This window comes from Heterodontus francisci, chromosome 9 (genome assembly GCF_036365525.1).
Source record: "Heterodontus francisci isolate sHetFra1 chromosome 9, sHetFra1.hap1, whole genome shotgun sequence".
Classification (NCBI taxonomy): domain Eukaryota; kingdom Metazoa; phylum Chordata; class Chondrichthyes; order Heterodontiformes; family Heterodontidae; genus Heterodontus; species Heterodontus francisci.
The window spans coordinates 1,491,880-1,518,710 of NC_090379.1; the positions used below are offsets into that span (position 1 = coordinate 1,491,880).

Below are 26,831 nucleotides of genomic sequence, written 5' to 3' on the forward strand. Positions count from 1 at the left end.
ACACCAAACACTCACCATCCCCTCCCCCGACACCAAACACTCACCATCACATCCCCACACGCCAAACACTCACCATCCCCTCCCCCGACACCAAACACTCACCATCCCCTCCCCCGACACCAAACACTCACCAACCCCTCCCCCGACACCAAACACACACCATCCCCTCCCCCGACACCAAACACACACCATCCCCTCCCCCGACACCAAACACACACCATCCCCTCCCCCACACACCAAACACACACCATCCCATCCCCCGACACCAAACACTCACCATCCCCCCCACACACCAAACACTCACCATCCCCTCCCCCGACACCAAACACTCACCATCCCCTCCCCCGACACCAAACACACACCATCCCCTCCCCCGACACCAAACACACACCATCCCCTCCCCCGACACCAAACACACACCATCCCCTTCCCCCACACACCAAACACTCACCATCCCCTCCCCCGACACCAAACACTCACCATCCCCTCCCCCGACACCAAACACACACCATCCCCTCCCCCGACACCAAACATTCACCATCCCCTTCCCCGACACCAAACATTCACCATCCCCTTCCCCCACACACCAAACACTCACCATCCCATCCCCCGACACCAAACACTCACCATCACCCCCCCACACACCAAACACTCACCATCCCCTCCCCCACACACCAAACACTCACCATCCCATCCCCCGACACCAAACACTCACCATCCCCTCCCCAGACACCAAACACACACCATCCCCTCCCCCGACACCAAACATTCACCATCCCCTTCCCCACACACCAAACACTCACCATCCCCTCCCCCGACACCAAACACACCATCCCCTCCCCCGACACCAAACACTCACCATCCCCTCCCCCACACACCAAACACTCACCATCCCCTCCCCCACACACCGAACACTCACCATCCCCTCCCCCCACACCAAACACACACCATCCCCCCCACACACACCAAACACTCACCATCCCCCCCCACACACCAAACACTCACCATCCCCCCCCCACACCAAACACTCACCATCCTCCCCCCCACACACCAAACACTCACCATCCCCTCCCCCACACACCACTCACCATCCCCCGACACCAAACACTCACCATCCCATCCCCCGACACCAAACACTCACCATCCCCTCCTCCGACACCAAGCACTCACCATCCCCTCCCCCGACACCAAGCACTCACCATCCCCTCCCCCGACACCAAGCACTCACCATCCCCTCCCCCGACACCAAACACTCACCATCCCATCCCCCGACACCAAACACTCACCATCCCATCCCCCGACACCAAACACTCACCATCCCCCCCCCACACGCCAAACACACACCATCCCCTCCCCCGACACCAAACACTCACCATCCCCTCCCCCGACACCAAACACTCACCATCCCCTCCCCCGACACCGAACACTCACCATCCCCTCCCCTCCCCCCACACCAAACACACACCATCCCCCCCCCACCAAACACACACCATCCCCCCACACACACACCAAACACTCACCATCCCCCCCCCACACCAAACACTCACCATTCCCCCCCACCACACACCATCCCCTCCCACGCACCAAACACTCACCATCCCCTCCCACGCACCAAACACTCACCATCCCCTTCCCCACACCAAACACTCACCATCCCCCACCCCCACACCAAACACTCACCTGCCCCACCCCGATACCAAACACTCACCATCCCCTCCACCACACCAAACACTCACCTGCCCCACCCCGACACCAAACACTCACCATCCCCCCCCCACACCAAACACTCACCATCCCATCCCCCGACACCAAACACTCACCATCGCCCCCAACACGCCAAACACACACCATCCCCTCCCCCGACACCAAACACTCACCATCCCCACCCCCGACACCAAACACTCACCATCCCCTCCCCCGACACCAAACACTCACCATCCCCCACCCCCCCCCACACGCCAAACACACACCATCCCCTCCCCCGACACCAAATACTCACCATCCCCCCCCACACACCAAACACTCACCATCCACCCCCCCCCACACACCAAACACTCACCATCCGCCCCCCACACACCAAACACTCACCATCCCCTCCCCCGACACCAAACACTCACCATCCCCCCCCCACACACCAAACACTCACCATCCCCTCCCCCGACACCAAACACACACCATCCCCTCCCCCGACACCAAACACACACCATCCCCTCCCCCACACACCAAACACACACCATCCCCTCCCCCCACACCATCCCCTCCCCCGACACCAAACACACACCATCCCCTCCCCCACACACCAAACACTCACCATCCCCTCCCCCGCCCACACCAAACGCTCACCATCCCCTCCCCCCACACCAAACACACACCATCCCCCCACACACACCAAACACTCACCATCCCCCCCCCACACACCAAACACTCACCATCCTCCCCCCCACACTCCAAACACTCACCATCCCATCCCCTCCCCGACACCAAACACTCACCATCCCCTCCCCCACACACCAAACACTCACCATCCCATCCCCCCACACACCAAACACTCACCATCCCCCCCCCACACACCAAACACACACCATCCCCTCCCCCGACACCAAACACTCACCATCCCCTCCCCCGACACCAAACACTCACCATCCCCTCCCCCGACACCAAACACTCATCATCCCCTCCCCCGACACCAAACACTCACCATCCCCTCCCCCGACACCAAACACTCACCATCCCCTTCCCCCAAACACCAAACACTCACCATCCCCTCCCCCGACACCAAACACTCACCATTCCCTCCCCCGACACCAAACACTCACCATCCCCTCCCCCGACACCAAACACTCACCATCCCCTCCCCCGACACCAAACACACACCATCCCCTCCCCCGACACCAAACATTCACCATCCCCTTCCCCCACACACCAAACACTCACCATCCCATCCCCCGACACCAAACACTCACCATCCCCCCCCCACACACCAAACACTCACCATCCCCTCCCCCACACACCAAACACTCACCATCCCCTCCCCCACACCAAACACTCACCATCCCCTCCCCCGACACCAAACACACACCATCCCCTCCCCCGACACCAAACACACACCATCCCCTCCCCCGACACCAAACATTCACCATCCCCTTCCTCGACACCAAACACTCACCATCCCCTCCCCCGACACCAAACACTCACCATCCCCTCCCCCACACACCAAACACTCACCATCCCCTCCCCCACACACCAAACACTCCATCCCCTCCCCCCACACCAAACACACACCATCCCCCCCCCACACCAAACACTCACCATCCCCCCCCCCCACACACCAAACACTCACTATCCCCCCCCACACCAAACACTCACCATCCTCCCCCCCACACACCAAACACTCACCATCCCCTCCCCCACACACCACTCACCATCCAATCCCCCGACACCAAACACTCACCATCCCCTCCCCCGACACCAAACACTCACCATCCCCTCCCCCACACACCAAACACTCACCATCCCCTCCCCCACACACCAAACACTCCATCCCCTCCCCCCACACCAAACACACACCACCCCCCCCCCCACACCAAACACTCACCATCCCCCCCCACACACCAAACACTCACTATCCCCCCCCACACACCAAACACTCACCATCCTCCCCCACACACACCAAACACTCACCATCCCATCCCCACACACCAAACACTCACCATCCCCTCCCCCGACACCAAACACTCACCATCCCCTCCCCCGACACCAAACACTCACCATCCCCTCCCCCAACACCAAGCACTCACCATCCCCTCCCCCGACACCAATCACACACCATCCCCTTCCCCGACACCAAACACTCACCATCCCCCCCCCCGACACCAAACACTCACCATCCCCCCCCACACACACCAAACACTCACCATTCCCCCCACCACACACCAAACACTCCCACGCACCAAACACTCACCATCCCCTCCCCCGACATCAAACACACACCATCCCCTCCCCACACACACCAAACACTCACCATCCCCCCCCCACACACCAAACACTCACCATTCCCCCCCACCACACACCATCCCCTCCCACGACATCAAACACACACCATCCCCTCCCCCGACATCAAACACTCAACATCCCCTCCCCTGACATCAAACACACACCATCCCCTCCCCCGACATCAAACACTCACCATCCCCTCCCCCGACACCAAACACTCACCATCCCCTCCCCCCACACCAAACACTCACCATCCCATCCCCTCCCCCCACACCAAACACACACCATCCCCCCCCCACCAAACACACACCATCCCCCCCCCACACACACCAAACACTCACCATCCCCCCCCACACACACCAAACACTCACCATCCCCCCCCCCACACACCAAACACTCACCATTCCCCCCACCACACACCATCCCCTCCCCCGACATCAAACACACACCATCCCCTCCCCCGACACCACTCACCATCCCCTCCCCCGACATCAAACACACACCATCCCCTCCCCCGACATCAAACACACACCATCCCCTCCCCCGACACCACTCACCATTCCCTCCCCCGACACCACTCACCATTACCTCCCCCACACCAAACACTCACCATCCCCTCCCCCGACACCAAACACTCACCATCCCCTCCCCACACACCAAACACTCACCATCCCCTCCCCCGACACCAAACACACACCATCCCCTCCCCCACACACCAAACACACACCATCCCCTCTCCCGACACCAAACACACACCATCCCCTCCCCCACACACCAAACACACACCATCCCCTCCCCCACACACCAAACACACACCATCCCCTCCCCCACACACCAAACACACACCATCCCCTCCCCCACACACCAAACACACACCATCCCCTCCCCCACACACCAAACACACACCATCCCCTCCCCCACACACCAAACACACACCATCCCCTCCCCCACACACCAAACACACACCATCCCCTCCCCCCACACCATCCCCCCCCACACCAAACACTCACCATCCCCCGCCCACACCAAACACTCACCATCCCCTCCCCCCACACCAAACACACACCATCCCCCCACACACACCAAACACTCACCATCCCACCCCCCCCACACCAAACACTCACCATCCCCCGCCCACACCAAACACTCACCATCCCCTCCCCCCACACCAAACACTCACCATCCCATCCCCTCCCCGACACCAAACACTCACCATCCCACCCCCCCCCCACACACCAAACACTCACCATCCCATCCCCTCCCCGACACCAAACACTCACCATCCCATCCCCCGACACCAAACACTCACCATCCCCTCCCCCGACACCAAACACTCACCATCCCCTCCCCCGACACCAAACACTCACCATCCCCTCCCCCGACACCAAACATTCACCATCCCCTTCCCCCACACACCACTTACCATCCCCTCCCCCGACACCAAACACTCACCATCCCCTCCCCCGACACCAAACACTCACCATCCCCTCCCCCGACACCAAACACACACCATCCCCTCCCCCGACACCAAACATTCACCATCCCCTTCCCCCACACACCAAACACTCACCATCCCATCCCCGACACCAAACACTCACCATCCCCCCCCCCCACACACCAAACACTCACCACCCCCTCCCCCACACACCAAACACTCACCATCCCCTCCCCCACACACCACTCACCATCCCATCCCCCGACACCAAACACTCACCATCCCCTCCCCCGACACCAAACACACACCATCCCCTCCCCCGACACCAAACACTCACCTTCCCCCCCACCCCGATACCAAACACTCACCATCCAACCCCCGACACCAAACACTCACCATCCCCCCCCCACACCAAACACTCACCATCCCATCCCCCGACACCAAACACTCACCATCCCCTCCCCCGACACCAAACACACACCATCCCCTCCCCCGACACCAAACACTCACCATCCCCTTCCCCACACACCAAACACTCACCATCCCCTTCCCCACACACCAAACACTCACCATCCCCTCCCCCGACACCAAACACTCACCATCCCCTCCCTCGACACCAAACACTCACCATCCCCTCCCCCGACACCAAACACTCACCATCCCCTCCCCCACACACCAAACACTCACCATCCCCTCCCCCACACACCAAACACACACCATCCCCCCCCACACCAAACACTCACCATCCCCCCCACCACACCAAACACTCACCATCCCCCCCCCACCCCAGACACTCACCATCCCCCCCCCCACACCAAACACTCACCATCCCCCCCCCACACCAAACACACACCATCCCCCCCCACACCAAACACTCACCATCCCCTCCCCCGACACCAAACACTCACCATCCCCTCCCCCACACACCAAACACTCACCATCCCCTCCCCCACACACCAAACACTCACCATCCCCTCCCCCACACACCAAACACACACCATCCCCCCCCACACCAAACACTCACCATCCCCCCCACACACCAAACACTCACCATCCCCTCCCCCACACACAACTCACCATCCCATCCCCCGACACCAAACACTCACCATCCCATCCCCCGACACCAAACACACCCCATCCCCTCCCCTGACATCAAACACACCCCATCCCCTCCCCCGACATCAAACACTCACCATCCCCTCCCCCGACATCAAACACTCACCATCCCCTCCCCCGACACCAAACACTCACCATCCCCTCCCCCGACACCAAACACTCACCATCCCCTCCCCCGACACCAAACACTCACCATCCCCTCCCCCCACACCAAACACACACCATCCCCCCCCCCACACACACCAAACACTCACCATCCCCCCCCACACACAAAACACTCACCATTCCCCCCCACCACACACCATCCCCTCCCCCGACATCAAACACACACCATCCCCCACCCCCACACCAAACACTCACCATCCCCTCCCCTGACACCAAACACTCACCATCCCCTCCCCCGACACCAAACACACACCATCCCCCCCCCCCCACACACCAAACACTCACCATTCCCCCCCACCACACACCATCCCCTCCCCCGACATCAAACACACACCATCCCCTCCCCCGACACCACTCACCATTCCCTCCCCCGACACCACTCACCATTCCCTCCCCCACACCAAACACTCACCATCCCCCACCCCCACACCAAACACTCACCATCCCCCACCCCCACACCAAACACTCACCATCCCCCACCCCCACACCAAACACTCACCTTCCCCCCCACCCCGATACCAAACACTCACCATCCAACCCCCGACACCAAACACTCACCATCCCCCCCCCACACCAAACACTCACCATCCCATCCCCCGACACCAAACACTCACCATCCCCCCCCCCACACCAAACACTCACCATCCCCTCCCCCGACACCAAACACTCACCATCCCCTCCCCCGACACCAAACACTCACCATCCCCTCCCCCGACACCAAACACTCACCATCCAATCCCCTCCCCCCACACCAAACACACACCATCCCCTCCCACGCACCAAACACTCACCATCCCCTCCCCCGACACCAAACACTCACCATCCCCTCCCCCGACACCAAACACTCACCATCCCCTCCCCCGACACCAAACACTCACCATCCCATCCCCTCCCCCCACACCAAACACACACCATCCCCTCCCACGCACCAAACACTCACCATCCCCTCCCCCCACACCAAACACACACCTTCCCCTCCCACACACCAAACACACACCATCCCCTCCCCACGCACCAAACACTCACCATCCCCTCCCCGACACCAAACACTCACCATCCCCTCCCCGACACCAAACACTCACCATCCCCTCCCCCGACACCAAACACTCACCATCCCCTCCCCCGACACCAAACACTCACCATCCCATCCCCTCCCCCCACACCAAACACACACCATCCCCTCCCACGCACCAAACACTCACCATCCCCTCCCCCCACACCAAACACACACCATCCCCTCCCACACACCAAACACACACCATCCCCTCCCCCGACACCAAACACTCACCATCCCCTCCCCCGACACCAAACATTCACCATCCCCTTCCCCCACACACCACTTACCATCCCCTCCCCCGACACCAAACACTCACCATCCCCTCCCCCGACACCAAACACTCACCATCCCCTCCCCCGACACCAAACACACACCATCCCCTCCCCCGACACCAAACATTCACCATCCCCTTCCCCCACACACCAAACACTCACCATCCCATCCCCGACACCAAACACTCACCATCCCCCCCCCCACACACCAAACACTCACCACCCCCTCCCCCACACACCAAACACTCACCATCCCCTCCCCCACACACCACTCACCATCCCATCCCCCGACACCAAACACTCACCATCCCCTCCCCCGACACCAAACACACACCATCCCCTCCCCCGACACCAAACACTCACCATCCCCTTCCCCACACACCAAACACTCACCATCCCCTTCCCCACACACCAAACACTCACCATCCCCTTCCCCACACACCAAACACTCACCATCCCCTCCCCCGACACCAAACACTCACCATCCCCTCCCTCGACACCAAACACTCACCATCCCCTCCCCCGACACCAAACACTCACCATCCCCTCCCCCACACACCAAACACTCACCATCCCCTCCCCCACACACCAAACACACACCATCCCCCCCCACACCAAACACTCACCATCCCCCCCACCACACCAAACACTCACCATCCCCTCCCCGACACCAAACACTCACCATCCCCTCCCCCGACACCAAACACTCACCATCCCCTCCCCCGACACCAAACACTCACCATCCCATCCCCTCCCCCCACACCAAACACACACCATCCCCTCCCACGCACCAAACACTCACCATCCCCTCCCCCCACACCAAACACACACCATCCCCTCCCACACACCAAACACACACCATCCCCTCCCCCGACACCAAACACTCACCATCCCCTCCCCCGACACCAAACATTCACCATCCCCTTCCCCCACACACCACTTACCATCCCCTCCCCCGACACCAAACACTCACCATCCCCTCCCCCGACACCAAACACTCACCATCCCCTCCCCCGACACCAAACACACACCATCCCCTCCCCCGACACCAAACATTCACCATCCCCTTCCCCCACACACCAAACACTCACCATCCCATCCCCGACACCAAACACTCACCATCCCCCCCCCCACACACCAAACACTCACCACCCCCTCCCCCACACACCAAACACTCACCATCCCCTCCCCCACACACCACTCACCATCCCCCCCCCACACCAAACACACACCATCCCCCCCCACACACCAAACACTCACCATCCCCTCCCCCACACACCAAACACTCACCATCCCCTCCCCCACACACCAAACACTCACCATCCCCTCCCCCACACACCAAACACACACCATCCCCCCCCACACCAAACACTCACCATCCCCCCCACACACCAAACACTCACCATCCCCTCCCCCACACACAACTCACCATCCCATCCCCCGACACCAAACACTCACCATCCCATCCCCCGACACCAAACACACCCCATCCCCTCCCCCGACATCAAACACTCACCATCCCCTCCCCCGACATCAAACACTCACCATCCCCTCCCCCGACACCAAACACTCACCATCCCCTCCCCCGACACCAAACACTCACCATCCCCTCCCCCGACACCAAACACTCACCATCCCCTCCCCCCACACCAAACACACACCATCCCCCCCCCCCCACACACACCAAACACTCACCATCCTCCCCACACACAAAACACTCACCATTCCCCCCCACCACACACCATCCCCTCCCCCGACATCAAACACACACCATCCCCCACCCCCACACCAAACACTCACCATCCCCTCCCCCGACACCAAACACTCACCATCCCCTCCCCCGACACCAAACACACACCATCCCCCCCCCCCACACACCAAACACTCACCATTCCCCCCCACCACACACCATCCCCTCCCCCGACATCAAACACACACCATCCCCTCCCCCGACACCACTCACCATTCCCTCCCCCGACACCACTCACCATTCCCTCCCCCACACCAAACACTCACCATCCACCACCCCCACACCAAACACTCACCATCCCCCACCCCCACACCAAACACTCACCTTCCCCCCCACCCCGATACCAAACACTCACCATCCAACCCCCGACACCAAACACTCACCATCCCCCCCCCCACACCAAACACTCACCATCCCATCCCCCGACACCAAACACTCACCATCCCCCCCCCACACGCCAAACACACACCATCCCCTCCCCCGACACCAAACACTCACCATCCACTCCCCCGACACCAAACACTCACCATCCCCTCCCCCGACACCAAACACTCACCATCCAATCCCCTCCCCCCACACCAAACACACACCATCCCCTCCCACGCACCAAACACTCACCATCCCCTCCCCCGACACCAAACACTCACCATCCCCTCCCCCGACACCAAACACTCACCATCCCCTCCCCCGACACCAAACACTCACCATCCCATCCCCTCCCCCCACACCAAACACACACCATCCCCTCCCACGCACCAAACACTCACCATCCCCTCCCCCCACACCAAACACACACCATCCCCTCCCACACACCAAACACACACCATCCCCTCCCCACGCACCAAACACTCACCATCCCCTCCCCGACACCAAACACTCACCATCCCCTCCCCGACACCAAACACTCACCATCCCCTCCCCCGACACCAAACACTCACCATCCCCTCCCCCGACACCAAACACTCACCATCCCATCCCCTCCCCCCACACCAAACACACACCATCCCCTCCCACGCACCAAACACTCACCATCCCCTCCCCCCACACCAAACACACACCATCCCCTCCCACACACCAAACACACACCATCCCCTCCCCACGCACCAAACACTCACCATCCCCTCCCCCACACCAAACACTCACCTTCCCCCCCCCACCCCCCCGATACCAATCACTCACCATCCACCCCCCCGACACCAAACACTCACCATCCACCCCCACCGACACCAAACACTCACCATCCCCCCCCCGCAACACTAAACACACATTTGCAAGTGGAAGCCTTGACCAGTGGTGTACCGCAGGGATCGGTACTGGGACCCTCGCTGTTTGTAGTGTACATTAATGATTTAGACTTGAATATGTGAGGTATGATCAGTAAGTTCGCAGATGACACGAAAATTGGTGATGTCGTAAATTGTGAGGAGGAAATCCTTAAATTACAGGACGATATAGATGGGCAGAGCAGTGGCAAATGGAATTTAATCCTGAGAAGTGTGAGGTGATGCATTTTGAGAGGACTAACATGGCAACCGAATATACAATGGATTGTAGGACCCGAGGAAGTACAGGGGGTCAGAGAGACCTTGGTTTACTTGTCCATTGATCACTGAAGGCAGCAGCACAGGTAGATAAGGTGGTTAGGAAGGTATATGGGATACTTGCCTTTATTTTTTTTTTAATTCATTCCTGGGATGTGGGCGTCGCTGACCAGGCCAGCATTTATTGCCCATCCCTAATTGCCCTTGAGAAGGTGGTGGTGAGCTGCCTTCTTGAACCGCTGCAGTCCATGTGGGGTTGCTACACCCACAGTGCTGTTAGGAAGGGAGTTCCAGGATTTTGACCCAGCGACAGTGAAGGAACGGCGATGTAGTTCCAAGTCAGGATGGTGTGTGACTTGGAGGGGAACTTGCAGGTGGTGCTGTTCCCATGCATTTGCTGCTCTTGTCCTTCTGGTTGGTAGATGTCACGGGTTTGGAAGGAGCCTTGGTGCGTTACTGCAGTGCATCTTGTAGATGGTACACACTGCTGCCACTGTGCGTCGGTGGTGGAGAGAGTGAATGTTTGTAGATGGGGCGCCAATCAAGCGGGCTGCTTTGTCCTGGTGGTGTCGAGCTTCTTGAGTGCTGTTGGAGCTGCACCCATCCAGGCAAATGGAGAGTCTTCCATCACAATCTTGACGTGTGCCTTGTAAATGGTGGATATGCTTTGGGGAGTCAGGATGTGAGTTACCCACCACAGGATTCCTAGCCTCTGACCTGCTCGTAGCCACAATATTTATATGGCTACTCCAGTTCAGTTTCTGATCAATGGTAGCCCCTAGAATGTTGATAGTGGGGGATTCAGCGATGGTAATGCCATTGAATGTCAAGGGGAGATGGTTAGATTCTCCCTTGTTGGAGATGGTCATTGCCTGCACTTATGTGGCGCGAATGTTACTTGACACTTATCAGCCCAAGCCTGGATACTGTCCAAATCTTGCTGCATTTCTACATAGATTGCATCAGTATCTGAGGAGTTGAGAATGGTGCTGAACATTGTGCAATCATCAGCGAACATCCCCACTTCTGACCTTATGATTGAAGAAAGGTCATTGATGAAGCAGCTGAAGATGGTTGGGCCTAGGACACTATCCTGACGAACTCCTGCTCAGATGATTGACCTCCAACAAGCACAACCATCTTCCTTTGCGCTAGGTCTGACTCCAACCAGCGGAGTGTTTTCCTCCTTATTCCCATTAACCTCAGTTTTGCTAGGGCTCGTTGATGCCATACTTGGTCAAATGCTGCCTTGATGTCAAGGGCAGTCACTCTCACCTCACCTCTTGAGTTCAGCTCTTTTGTCCATGTTTGAACCAAGGCTGTAATGAGGTCAGGAGCTGAGTGGCCCTGGCGGAACCCAAACTGAGCGTCACTGAGCAGGTTATTGCTAAGCAAGTACTGCTTGATGGCACTGTTGATGACACCTTCCATCACTATACTGATGTTTGAGAGTACGCTGATGGGGCGGTGATTGGTCGGGTTGGACTTGTCCTGCTTTCTGTGTACAGGACAAACTGGCCAATTTTCCACATTGCAGGGTAGATGCCAGTGTTGTAGCTGTACTGGAACAGCTAGGCTAGGGGCGTGGCAAGTTCTGGAGCACAGGTCTTCAGTACTATTGCCGGAATATTGTCAGGGCCCATAGCCTTTGCAGTATCCAGTGCCTTCTGTCATTTCTTGATATCACGCGGAGTGAATCGAATTGGCTGAAGTCTGGCATCTGGAGACCTCAGGAGGAGGCCAAGATGGATCATCAACTCGGCACTTCTGGCTGAAGATTGTTGCAAATGCTTCAGCCTTATCTTTCGCGCTGATGTGCTGGGCTCCCCCATCATTGAGGATGGGGATATTGGTGGAGGCACCTCCTCCACCTTAATTGTCCACCACCATTCACGGATGGATGTGGCCGGACTACAGAGTTTAGATCTGATCCCTGATCAGAGCAGATTCACCGGGATGTTAGCTGGCTGGAGCATTTCAGCTATGAAGAGAGACTGAATAGGCTAGGGTTGTTTTAATTAGAGCAGAGAAAGCTGAGGGGGGACCTGATTGAGGTATACAAAATTATGAGGGGCATTGATAGGTTAGATAGGAAGAAACATTTTCCCTTAGCGAAGGGATCAATAACCAGGGGGCATCGATTTGAGCTAATTGACAGGAGGTTTACAGGGGATTTGAGGAAAACTTTTTTCACCCAGAGGGTGGTTGGAATCTGGAACACACTGCATGAAGAGGTGGTGGAGGCAGGAACCCTCACAACATTTAAGAAGTATTTTGATGAGCACTTGAAACGCCATAGCATACAAAGCTACAGGCCAAGTGCTGGAAAATGGGATTAGAATAGATAGGTGCTTGATGGCCGGCACGGACACGATGGGCCGAAGGGCCTGTTTCTGTGCTGTATGACTATGAGTCACCAACGCCCCCGCCCCCCCACCAAACACTAACCATTTCCCCCCCCCCCATACTAAATGCTCACCATCCCCTCCCAACACCAAACACTCACCATCCCCCTGCCCCCACGCCAAACACTCACACCACCTCCCTCCACTCAACACCAAATACACAGAGCAGTCCTATTCCCATCGCCACAAGGCAGGCTCACCTGTTGTTGCTCCTTTGTCGTCCCTCGTATTTATCAGACATGCAATGAACTTATTGTCCACTTGGTTAAGTACCTGAAAGACACCATTATTAAACAACTGGTAGGGAAGCAGCACTGGAGGCTGAGGGCCTGTCTCCAGATGTCAGCATCTAAACATGATGGTTTATTAAAGGCATGTCACTCACCCAGTTTGCCCTGTATGTGGTTGTTGTCAGCTTCTCACCTGCATTGAGCTGATCATGTCTTTGGTGAAGCGGTAAGGGTACAGGATGTTGTGGATCTTCACTGCAAATGTACCAGCCTGTTCATTGCTGACATTGACAGCGACCTAGAACAGCAGCGCCACACAGGGCACACACGTTAAAGAGATCAACATGCCAAGTACCACCACATACCAACCATTCTCTACCCCTGTACCTGACCTATCATTCTCTACCCCCCCGTACCTGGCCCATCATTCACTATCCCCCAAAGCTGACCCATCATTCACTACCCCCATATATGGCCACTGTTCTTTCCTTCATAGCCCTATAAATTTCTCGCTATCATGAATTTATCCAATTTCTTTCTGAAAGTTACGATTGCATCTGCTTCTAACTTTTCAGGCAGCATATTCCAGATCACAACAACCTGCTGTGTAAAAAAAAAATTCTCATGGTTTTCACCTTGAATTCTTTGTCAATTGTCCTCTGGTTACTGACCCTTCTGCCACAGGAAACAGTTTCTCTTTATTCTATTGAAACCCTTCATGATTTTGAACACGGTTAGTAAATCTCCCCTTATCCTTCTCTGCTCTAAGGAAGACAGCCTCAGTTTCTCCAGTCTCTCCACTTAACTGAAGTCATTCATTCCTGATACAATTCTTGTAAACCTCCTCTATACCCTCACTAAGGCCTTGACATCTTTCCAAAGCATAGTGCCCAGAATATTGGGCACAACCCACATGCCACAGTGAGGGTGGGGGGGAAAGGGGTGATGGGGAGGGACATGGTCTGGAGTAGCTCCCCATAAACTAATCTGTAAGCTCCCTGAATCCATTCTCACTCATCCCCCAATCGGTCCGAGTCCCCACCGTATGATCTGTTTGACCCTCACCCAGGGACCTGTCATTCCACGGGTCAGGGATGTCTCAGATCGGCTGCAGAACATTCTGAAGGGGGAGGGTGAACAGCCAGTTGTCGTTGTGCACATAGGCACCAATGATATCGGTAAAAAACGGGATGAGGTCCTACAAGCAGAATTTAGGGAGTTAGGAGCCAAGTTAAAAAGTAGGACCTCAGAGGTAGTAATCTCAGGATTGCTACCAGTGCCACGTGACAGTCAGAGTAGAAATGAAAGAATAGTCAGGATGAATGCGTGGCTTGAGAGATGGTGCAGGAGGGAGGGGTTCAGATTTTTGGGACATGGGGACCGGTTCTGGGGGAGGTGGGACTATTACAAATTGGATGGTCTACACCTGGGCCGGACTGGAACCAATGTCCTTGGGGGTGCTTTTGCTAACGCTGTTGGGGAGGGTTTAAACTAATGTGGCAGGGGGATGGGAACCAAATGAGGTCAGTGGAGAGTAAGGATGTAGTAACTAAAGCCTGTAAGGAACTAGATAATGAAGTCAGCGTGACTAAGGGAAAGAGTAGGCAGGGAACAGATGATGAAAGCAAAGGGACTGGTGGTCTGAGGTGTATTTGTTTTAATGCAAGAAGTGTAATAGGTAAGGCAGATGAACTTAGGGCTTGGATTAGTACCTGGGAGTATGATGTTATTGCTATTACTGAGACTTGGTTAAGGGAAGGGCATGATTGGCAACTAAATATCCCAGGATACCGATGCTTCAGGCGGGATAGAGAGGGAGGTAAAAGGGGTGGAGGAGTTGCATTACTGGTCAAAGAGGATATCACAGCTGTGCTGAAGGAAGGCACTATGGAGGACTCGAGCTGTGAGGCAATATGGGCAGAACTCAGAAATAGGAAGGGTGCGGTAACAATGTTGGGGCTGTACTACAGGCCTCCCAACAGCAAGCGTGAGATAGAGGTACAAATATGTAAACAGATTATGGAAAGCTGTAGGAGCAACAGGGTGGTGGTGATAGGAGATTTTAATTTTCCCAACATTGACTGGGATTCACTTAGTGTTAGAGGTCTAGATGGAGCAGAATTTGTAGGGAGCATCCAGGAGGGTTTTCTAGAGCAGTATGTAAATAGTCCAACTCGGGAAGGGGCCATACTGGACCTGGTGTTGGGGAATGAGCCGGGCCAGGTGGTTGACGTTTCAGTAGGGGACTACTTTGGGAATAGTGATCACAATTCCGTAAATTTTAGAATACTCATGGACAAAGACGAGTGGTCCTAAAGGAAGAGTGCTAAATTGGGGGAAGGCCAACTATACCAAAATTCGGCAGCAGCTGGGGAATGTAGATTGGGAGCAGCTGTTTGAAGGTAAATCCACATTTGATATGTGGGAGGCTTTTAAAGAGAAGTTGATTAGCGTGCAGGAGAGACATGTTCCTGTGAAAATGAGGGGTAGAAATGGCAAGATTAGGGAACCATGGATGACAGGTGAAATTGTGAGACTAGCTCAGAGGAAAAAGGAAGCATACATAAGGTCTAGGCGGCTGAAGAAAGACGAAGCTTTGAAAGAATATCGGGATTGTAGGCGCAATCTGAAACGAGGAATTAAGAGGGCTAAAAGGGGTCATGAAATATCTTTAGCAAACAGGGTTAAGGAAAATCCCAAAGCCTTTTATTCATATATAAGGAGCAAGAGGATAACGAGAGAAAGGATTGGCCCACTCAAGGACAAAGGAGGAAAGTTATGCATGGAGTCAGAGAAAATGGGTGAGATTCTAAATGAGTACTTTGCATCGGTATTCACCGAGGAGAGGGACATGACGGATGTTGAGGTTAGGGACAGATGTTTGATTACTCTAGGTCAAGTCGGCAGAAGGAGGGAGGAAGTGTTGGGTATTCTAAAAGGCATTAAGGTGGACAAGTCCCCAGGTCCGGATGGGATCTATCCCAGGTTACTGAGGGAAGTGACAGAGGAAATAGCTGGGGCCTTAACAGATATCTTTGCAACTTCCTAAACACGGGTGAGGTCCCGGAGGACTGGAGAATTGCTAATGTTGTCCCCTTGTTTAAGAAGGGTAGCAGGGATAATCCAGGTAATTATAGACCGGTGAGCCTGACGTCAGTGGTCGGGAAGCTGCTGGAGAAGATACTGAGGGATAGAATCTATTCCCATTTGGAAGAAAATGGGCTTATCAGTGATAGGCAACATGGTTTTGTGCAGGGAAGGTCATGTCTTACCAACTTAATAGAATTCTTTGTGGAAGTGACAAAGTTGGTTGATGAGGGAAGGGCTGTAGATGTCGTATACATGGACTTCAGTAAGGCGTTTGATAAGGTTCCCCATGGTAGGCTGATGGAGAAAGTGAAGGCGCATGGTGTCCAAGGTGTACTAGCTAGATGGATAAAGAACTGGCTGGGCAACAGGAGACAGAGAGTAGCAGTGGAAGGGAGTTTCTCAAAATGGAGATGTGTGACCAGTGGTGTTCCACAGGGATCCGTGCTGGGACCACTGTTGTTTGTGATATACATAAATGATTTGGAGGAAAGTATAGGTGGTCTGATTAGCAAGTTTGCAGACGACACTAAGATTGGTGGAGTAGCAGATAGTGAAGGGGACTGTCAGAGAATACAGCAGAATATAGATAGACTGGAGAGTTGGGCAGAGAAATGGCAGATGAAGTTCAATCAGGGCAAATGCAAGGTGATGCATTTTGGAAGATCTAATTCAAGAGTGAATTATACAGTAAATGGAAAAGTCCTGGGGAAAATTGATGTACAGAGAGATTTGGGTGTTCAGGTCCATTGTTCCCTGAAGGTGGCAATGCAGGTCAATAGAGTGGTCAAGAAGGCATACGGCATGCTTTCGTTCATCGGACGGGGTATTGAGTACAAGAGTTGGCAGGTCATGTTACAGTTGTATAGGACTTTGGTTCGGCCACATTTGGAATACTGCGTGCAGTTCTGGTCGCCACATTACCAAAAGGATGTGGATGCTTTGGAGAGGGTGCAGAGGAGGTTCACCAGGATGTTGCCTGGTATGGAGGGCGCTAGCTATGAAGAGAGGTTGAGTAGATTAGGATTATTTTCATCAGAAAGACGGAGGTTGAGGGGGGACCTGATTGAGGTGTACAAAATCATGAGAGGTATAGACAGGGTGGATAGCAAGAAGCTTTTTCCCCAGAGTGGGGGATTCAATTACTAGGGGACACGAGTTCAAAGTGAAAGGGGAAAAGTTTAGGGGGGGATATGCGTGGAAAGTTCTTTACGCAGAGGGTGGTGGGTGCCTGGAACGCGTTGCCAGCGGAGGTGGTAGACGCGGGCACGACAGCGTCTTTTAAGATGTATCTAGACAGATACATGAATGGGCAGGAAGTAAAGAGATACAGACCCTTAGAAAATAGGCGACAGGTTTAGATAGAGGATTTGGATCGGCAGAGGCTTGGAGGGCCGAAGGGCCTGTTCCTGTGCTGTGATTTCCTTTGTTCTTTGTTCTTATTCATTCAGAGGATGTGAGCATTTGTTGCCCATCCCAAATTGCCCTAGAGATGGTAGTGGTCTGGTGTAGGTACAACCGACAGAGCTGTTAGCAAGGGAATTCCAGGATTTTGACCCACTGTCAGTGAAAGAACGGCGATAAAAGGGAATTAGATAGTTATATGAAAAGGAAGAATGTGCAGGGTTATGGTGACAAGGCAGGGAAATGGAACTGAGGGAATTGCTCTTTCAGAGAGCTGGTGCGGACACGATGGCCTCCTTCTGCGTTTTCACGATTCTGTGATATAGTTCCAAGTCAGCATGGTGTGTGATTGGAGGGGAACTAGCAGGTGCTGGTGTTCCCATGAATCAGCTGCCCTTGTCCTTCTAGGTGGTAGAAGTCGTGGGTTTGGTAGGCGCTGCTGAAGGAGACACACACCCCCCCACCCCGCAATGCTGTACAACTGCTGCCCCCACCACCCCCGCACCATATGACTGCCCCCCAACCACCCACATGCCGTATGACTGCCCCCCCACCAACCTCACCCTGTATGACTGTCTCCCCCCACCACCACCCCACGCTGTCCGACTGTCCCCACACCAACCCCGTGCCGTATTTTTTATTTATTTTTTATTTAGAGATACAGCACTGAAACAGGCCCTTCGGCCCACCGAGTCTGTGCCAACCAACAACCACCCATTTATACTAATCCTACATTAATCCCATATTCTCTACCACATCCCCACCATTCTCCTACCACTTAGCTACACTAGGAGCAATTTACAATGGACAATTTACCTATCAACCTGCAAGTCTTTTGGAGGTGGGAGGAAACTGGAGCACCCGGCGGAAACACACGCAGACACAGGGAGAACTTGCAAACTCCACACAGGCAGTACCCAGAATTGAACCCGGGTCGCTGGAGCTGTGAGGCTGCGCTGCTAACAACTGCGCCACTGTGCTGCCCACTCCCCCCCCACTAACCCCATGCTGCATGACTGCACCCCCAACCCCGCCCATATGCCTGGCCCCCCCCCACCACCACCCCGGCGCTGTTTGACTGGCCCTCCCCACCACCATCCCCATGCTGCATGACTGCCCCCCGACCAACGTCGCCATATGACTGCCCCCCCACCACCAACCCCTGCACTGAAGAACTGCCCCCCCCACCCCTGCCCATATGACTGCCACTGTATGACTGGCCCATCACTACCTTCAGACTGCATAACTGCGCCCCCCCCTCCCAACCCTGCCCATATGACTGCCACCCGCCCTCAACCCCTGCACAGTATGACTGCACCCCCACCACCATCTCCACGCTGCATGACTGCCCCCTCAACCAAAGCCGCCCATATAACTAGCCTCCCCCCAATCCCTGCACCGCATGCTCGCCCCCCGACCCACACACCATCCCTGCCCCGTATAACTAGCCCCTACCATGCCCACACCGCATGACTGCACACACCACCACAACTGCATTGTATGGCTGTCAGGTCCCAGCTAAACTTCATCTCCACACACTTCTCAGCTCCCATTATTATTGAAGCCAATACTCCACTGAGGCCTAACTAGTGTTTTACAAACTTTTAGCAGAATTTCCTTGCTTTTGTTCTGTATGCCTCTATTGATAAAACAAAAATTCCATAATACTCTGTTGTTAACCTTCAAAATTTCCCTTTTTTAACAGCCTTCTCAACTTGTCCTGCCATCGCCAAAGATCTGTGCACATAAACTCCCCAGTCTCTCTGTCCCCTTTTAAATTGTACCATTGTTTATATTAAATTAAAAGCAAAATACTGCAGATGCTGGAAATCTGAAATAAAAACAAGAAAGTGCTGGAAATACTCAGCAGGTCTGGCAGCATCTGTGGAGAGAGAAGCAGAGTTAATGTTTCAGGTCAGTGACCCTTCATCAGAACTGGCAAAGGTTAGACATGTAATAGGTTTTAAACAAATAAAGCGGAGGGGGGTGGGGCAAGAGATAACAAAAATAAAGGTGTTGATAGGACAAGGTCACAGAGAATAATTGACCAGAAGGTCACGGAGCAAAGGCAAACGGTATGTTAATGGTGTGCTGAAAGACAAAGCGTTACTACATTTCTGAGCTTTGAGGCATTTGCAAACTTTGCAATTAAGCCCTGTATACCCAAGACCAGTTCATCATCAAAAAGATCAGTGGTCCTAGTATCGATCTCTGGGGGGAGGGGGAGGGGGAGGGAGGGCAACACCACGATATACCTCCCTCCAGTTTGAAAAAGAACCATTCACTACTCTCAGTTTTCTCTCCTGCATGTGGTTTAATTTTGCTAACAAGGCTATTTAGTGGTGCGTTCTATCAAATGCCTTTGAAAAGTCGATATACACATTAACTGTGCATTACCCTCGTCAACCCTCTCTATTACGTCAGCAAACGTTGCGTTTAACAAATCCATGCTGATTTTCATTTATTAACCCATACTTTTCCAAATGCCAATCAATTTTGTCCCAGATTATTGTCTCTAAAAATTTCCCTACCACTGATGTTAGGTTGACTGGCCTATAGCTGTTAGGTTGATACCTCTGCCTTTTTTGAACAGGAATGTAACATTTGTATCCTCCAGTCCTCTGGCACCACCCAACATTCAAGGAGGATTGGAAGATTATGGCCAGAGCCTCCACTTCACTCAGTATCCTCAAATGCATTTTGAGTATTTTGAGTGCTGCAGTGTGTGTGGGTCAGTGAGGGATGTGCCACACTGTGTGTGTAGGTCAGTGAGGGATGTGCCACACTGTGTGTGGGTCAGTGAGGGATGTGCCACACTGTGTGTAGGTCAGTGAGGATGTGCCACACTGTGTGTGTGGGTCAGTGAGGATGTGCCACACTGTGTGTGTGGGTCAGTGAGGGATGTGCCACACTGTGTGTGTGGGTCAGTGAGGGATGTGCCACACTGTGTGTGGGTCAGTGAGGGATGTGCCACACTGTGTGTAGGTCAGTGAGGATGTGCCACACTGTGTGTGTAGGTCAGTGAGGATGTGCCACACTGTGTGTGTGGGTCAGTGAGGGATGTGCCACACTGTGTGTGTGGGTCAGTGAGGGATGTGCCACACTGTGTGTGGGTCAGTGAGGGATGTGCCACACTGTGTGTGTAGGTCAGTGAGGGATGTGCCACACTGTGTGTGTCGGTCAGTGAGGATGTGCCACACTGTGTGTGTAGGTCAGTGAGGATGTGCCACACTGTGTGTGTAGGTCAGTGAGGGATGTGCCACACTGTGTGTGTAGGTCAGTGAGGATGTGCCACACTGTGTGTGTGGGTCAGTGAGGATGTGCCACACTGTGTGTGTGGGTCAGTGAGGGATGTGCCACACTGTGTGTGTGGGTCAGTGAGGGATGTGCCACACTGTGTGTGTGGGTCAGTGAGGGATGTGCCACACTGTGTGTGTGGGTCAGTGAGGGATGTGCCACACTGTGTGTGTGGGTCAGTGAGGGATGTGCCACACTGTGTGTGTGGGTCAGTGAGGGATGTGCCACACTGTGTGTGGGTCAGTGAGGGATGTGCCACACTGTGTGTAGGTCAGTGAGGATGTGCCACACTGTGTGTGTGGGTCAGTGAGGGATGTGCCACACTGTGTGAGGGTCAGTGAGGGATGTGCCACACTGTGTGTGTAGGTCAGTGAGGGATGTGCCACACTGTGTGTAGGTCAGTGAGGATGTGCCACACTGTGTGTGTAGGTCAGTGAGGATGTGCCACACTGTGTGTGTAGGTCAGTGAGGATGTGCCACACTGTGTGTGTAGGTCAGTGAGGGATGTGCCACACTGTGTGTGTGGGTCAGTGAGGGATGTGCCACACTGTGTGTGTAGGACAGTGAGGATGTGCCACACTGTGTGTGTAGGTCAGTGAGGGATGTGCCACACTGTGTGTGTAGGTCAGTGAGGATGTGCCACACTGTGTGTGTGGGTCAGTGAGGATGTGCCACACTGTGTGTGTGGGTCAGTGAGGGATGTGCCACACTGTGTGTGTAGGTCAGTGAGGATGTGCCACACTGTGTGTGTGGGTCAGTGAGGGATGTGCCACACTGTGTGTGTAGGTCAGTGAGGGATGTGCCACACTGTGTGTGTGGGTCAGTGAGGGATGTGCCACACTGTGTGTGTGGGTCAGTGAGGGATGTGCCACACTGTGTGTGTGGGTCAGTGAGGGATGTGCCACACTGCGTGTAGGTCAGTGAGGGATGTGCCACACTGTGTGTGGAGGTCAGTGAGGGATGTGCCACACTGTGTGTGGAGGTCAGTGAGGGATGTGCCACACTGTGTGTGTGGGTCAGTGAGGGATGTGCCACACTGTGTGTGTGGGTCAGTGAGGGATGTGCCACACTTTACGTTGTGCAGCTTTTCCAGGAGCACAGGCATTGCGAGCGAGGAGTGAACAGCTGGGAAGTCAATTTCATCGGGAGTTTCGGTGGAGCAGGGACTGCTGGGTAAGTAGAAACCTATATATTTGGGCTGTTTCTGAACCCGAGACACTACTCTTGTAGTGTCTCCCACCCGCCCTCCTCCTCTTACCAAAAAAAAGGACTCGGTTGTGTGTAGGTAAGGTAAGGCTTTTTCTATTTCTCTTGTTTTATCGTGTGATTGGTTAAAAACTTGGGAATTTAGAATAGTGGGAATGGAGGTTAAGGCAGTTGAATGTTCCTCCTGCAGAATGTGGGAGGTAAGGGTCGCCAAGGGTGTCCCTGCTGACTGCATCTGCGGGAAGTGCACCCAGCTCCAGCTCCTCGAGGACCGCGTTAGGGAGCTGGAGCTGGAGGAACTTCGAATCATTCGGGAGGCGGAGGGGATTATTGAGAGGAGTTATCGGGAGGCAGTCACACCTCAGGTAAAAGAAGAAGGTAGATGGGTTACCGTCAGGGGAAGGAGAGGGAACCAGGAGGCAGTGCAGGGATCCCCTGTGGCCGTTTCCCTCAACAACAGGTATACCGTTTTGGATACTGTTGGGGGAGACGACTTACCAGGGGTAGACAATGGGATACAGGTCTCTGGCGCAGAGTCTGTCCCTGTTGCTCAGAAGGGAAGGGGTAAGAGGAGCAGAGCATTAGTCATTGGGGACTCCATAGTTAGGGGAACAGATAGGAGGTTTTGTGGGAACGAGAGAGACTCACGGTTGGTGTGTTGTCTCCCAGGTGCCAGGGTACGTGATGTCTCGGATCGTGTTTTTGGGATCCCCAAGGGGGAGGGGGAGCAGCCCCAAGTCGTGGTACACATAGGCACCAACGACATAGGTAGGAAGACAGATGGGGATTTAAGGCAGAAATTCAGGGAGCTAGGGTGGAAGCTTAGAGCGAGAACAAACAGAGTTGTTATCTCTGGGTTGTTGCCCGTGCCACGTGCTAGCGAAGTGAGGAACAGGGAGAGAGAGGAGTTGAACACGTGGCTGCAGGGATGGTGTAGGAGGGAGGGTTTTGGTTTCCTGGATAATTGGGGCTCTTTCTGGGGTAGGTGGGACCTCTACAAACAGGATGGTCTTCACCTGAACCAGAGGGGTACCAATATCCTGGGGGGGAGATTTGTTAGTGCTCTTCGGGGGGGTTTAAACTAATTCAGCAGGGGGATGGGAACCTAAATTGTAGTTCCAGTGTGCAGGATGTTGAGAGTAGTGAGGGCAGAGATAAGGTTATAAGGACACAAGAGGGCACTGGCAAGCAAGAGCTTGGTTTAAAATGTGTCTACTTCAACGCCAGGAGCATCCGGAATAAGGTGGGTGAGCTTGCAGCATGGGTTGGTACCTGGGATCTCGATGTTGTGGCCATTTCAGAGACATGGGTAGAGCAGGGACAGGAATGGATGTTGCGGGTTCCGGGATTTAGATGTTTCACTAAGAACAGAGAAGAGGGTAAAAGAGGGGGGGGTGTGGCATTGTTAATCAAGGAAAGTATTACAGCGGCAGAAAGGACGTTTGAGGACTCGTCTACTGAGGTAGTCTGGGCCGAGGTTAGAAACAGGAGAGGAGAGGTCACCCTGTTGGGAGTTTTCTATCGACCTCCAAATAGTTCCAGAGATGTAGAGGAAAGGATAGCAAAGATGATTCTTGACAGGAGCGAGAGTAACAGGGTAGTGGTTATGGGGGACTTTAACTTTCCAAATATTGACTGGAAATACTATAGTTCGAGTACTTTAGATGGGTCTGTTTTTGTCCAGTGTGTGCAGGAGGGTTTTCTGACACAGTATGTAGACAGGTCAACCAGGGGCGATGCCACATTGGATTTGGTACTGGGTAATGAACCCAGCCAGGTGTTAGATTTAGAAGTTGGTGAGCACTTTGGTGATAGTGATCACAATTCGGTTAGGTTTACCTTAGCGATGGGCAGGGACAGGCATATACAGCAGGGCAAGAATTATAGCTGGGGAAAAGGAAATTATGATGCGATTAGGCAAGATTTAGGATGCGTAGGATGGGGAAGGAAACTGCAGGGGATGGGCACAATCGAAATGTGGAGCTTATTCAAGGAGCAGCTACTGCGTGTCCTTGATAAGTATGTACCTGTCAGGCAGGGAGGAAGTTGTCGAGCGAGGGAGCCGTGGTTTACTAAAGAAGTTGAAGAGCTTGTCAAGAGGAAGAAGGCGGCTTATGTTAGGATGAGACGTGAAGGCTCAGTTAGGGCACTTGAGAGTTACAAGCTAGCCAGGAAGGATCTAAAGGGAGAGATAAGAAGAGCAAGGAGAGGACACGAGAAGTCATTGGCGGATAGGATCAAAGAAAACCCTAAGGCTTTCTATAGGTATATCAGGAATAAAAGAATGACTAGAGATAGGTTAGGGCCAATCAAGGATAGTAGTGGGAAGTTGTGTGTGGAATCGGAGGAGATAGGGGAAGTGTTAAATGAATATTTTTCGTCAGTATTTACAGTGGAGAAAGAAAATGTTGTCGAGGAGAATACTGAGATACAGACTACTCGGCTAGATGGGATTGAGGTTCACAAGGAGGAGGTGTTAGCAATTTTGGAAAGTGTGAACATAGATAAGTCCCCTGGGCCAGATGGGATTTATCCTAGGATTCTCTGGGAAGCCAGGGAGGAGATTGCAGAGCCTTTGTCCTTGATTTTTATGTCGTCATTGTCGACAGGAATAGTGCCGGAAGACTGGAGGATAGCAAATGTTGTCCCCTTGTTCAAGAAGGGGAGTAGAGACAGCCCTGGTAATTATAGACCTGTGAGCCTTACTTCGGTTGTGGGTAAAATGTTGGAAAAGGTTATAAGAGATAGGATTTATAATCATCTTAGATTAGATTAGATTAGAGATGCAGCACTGAAACAGGCCCTTCGGCCCACCGAGACTGTGCCGAACATCAACCACCCATTTATACTAATCCTACACTAATCCCATATTCCTACCAAACATCCCCACCTGTCCCTATATTTCCCTACCACCTACCTATACTAGTGACAATTTATAATGGCCAATTTACCTATCAACCTGCAAGTCTTTTGGCTTGTGGGAGGAAACCGGAGCACCCGGAGAAAACCCACGCAGACACAGGGAGAACTTGCAAACTCCACACAGGCAGTACCCGGAATCGAACCCGGGTCCCTGGAGCTGTGAGGCTGCGGTGCTAATCACTGCAGCGCTTGAAAAGAATAAGTTCATTAGAGATAATCAGCACGGTTTTGTGAAGGGTAGGTCGTGCCTCACAAACCTTATTGAGTTTTTTGACAAGGTGACCAAACAGGTGGATGAGGGTAAAGCCGTGGATGTGGTCTATATGGATTTCAGTAAGGCGTTTGATAAAGTTCCCCACGGTAGGCTATTGCAGAAAATACAGAAGTATGGGATTGAAGGTGAATTAGTGCTTTGGATCAGAAATTGGCTAGCTGAAAGAAGACAGAGGGTGGTGGTTGATGGTAAATATTCATCCTGGAGTTTAGTTACTAGTGGTGTACCGCAAGGATCTGTTTTGGGGCCACTGCTGTTTGTCATTTTTATAAATGACCTGAATGAGGGTGTAGAAGGGTGGGTTAGTAAATTTGCGGATGACACGAAGGTCGGTGGAGTTGTGGATAGTGCCGAAGGATGTTGTTGGTTACAGAGGGACATAGATAGGCTGCAGAGCTGGGCTGAGAGATGGCAAATGGAGTTTAATGCGGAAAAGTGTGAGGTGATTCACTTCGGAAGGAGTAACAGGATTGCAGAATACTTGGCTAATGGGAAGATTCTTGGTAGAGTAGATGAGCAGAGAGATCTTGGTGTCCAGGTACATAAATCCCTGAAAGTTGCCACCCAGGTTAATAGAGCTGTTAAGAAGGCATATGGTGTGTTAGCTTTTATTAGTAGGGGGATCGTGTTTCGGAGCCACGAGGTCATGCTACAGCTGTACAGAACTCTGGTGCGGC

The 26,831-nt window shown here is 53.8% G+C and overlaps 1 protein-coding gene across 4 annotated transcripts in view; it reads right to left on the reverse strand.

The window, feature by feature from the left end:
* The window catches only part of mlh3 (mutL homolog 3 (E. coli)), a 95,854-nt gene that overhangs the window by 54,980 nt on the left and 14,043 nt on the right, over nt 1-26,831 (reverse strand). For 3 of the 4 annotated variants that reach the window (XM_068038422.1, XM_068038423.1, XM_068038421.1), the window contains 2 exons: nt 14,158-14,262; nt 13,935-14,007 (listed from right to left, as the gene is read on the reverse strand). In XM_068038422.1, the coding sequence (XP_067894523.1) occupies nt 13,935-14,007; nt 14,158-14,262 (178 nt within the window). Of the gene's footprint in view, nt 1-13,934; nt 14,008-14,119; nt 14,263-26,831 lie in introns of those variants that run through there. The other variant, XM_068038424.1, reaches the window with a different exon arrangement.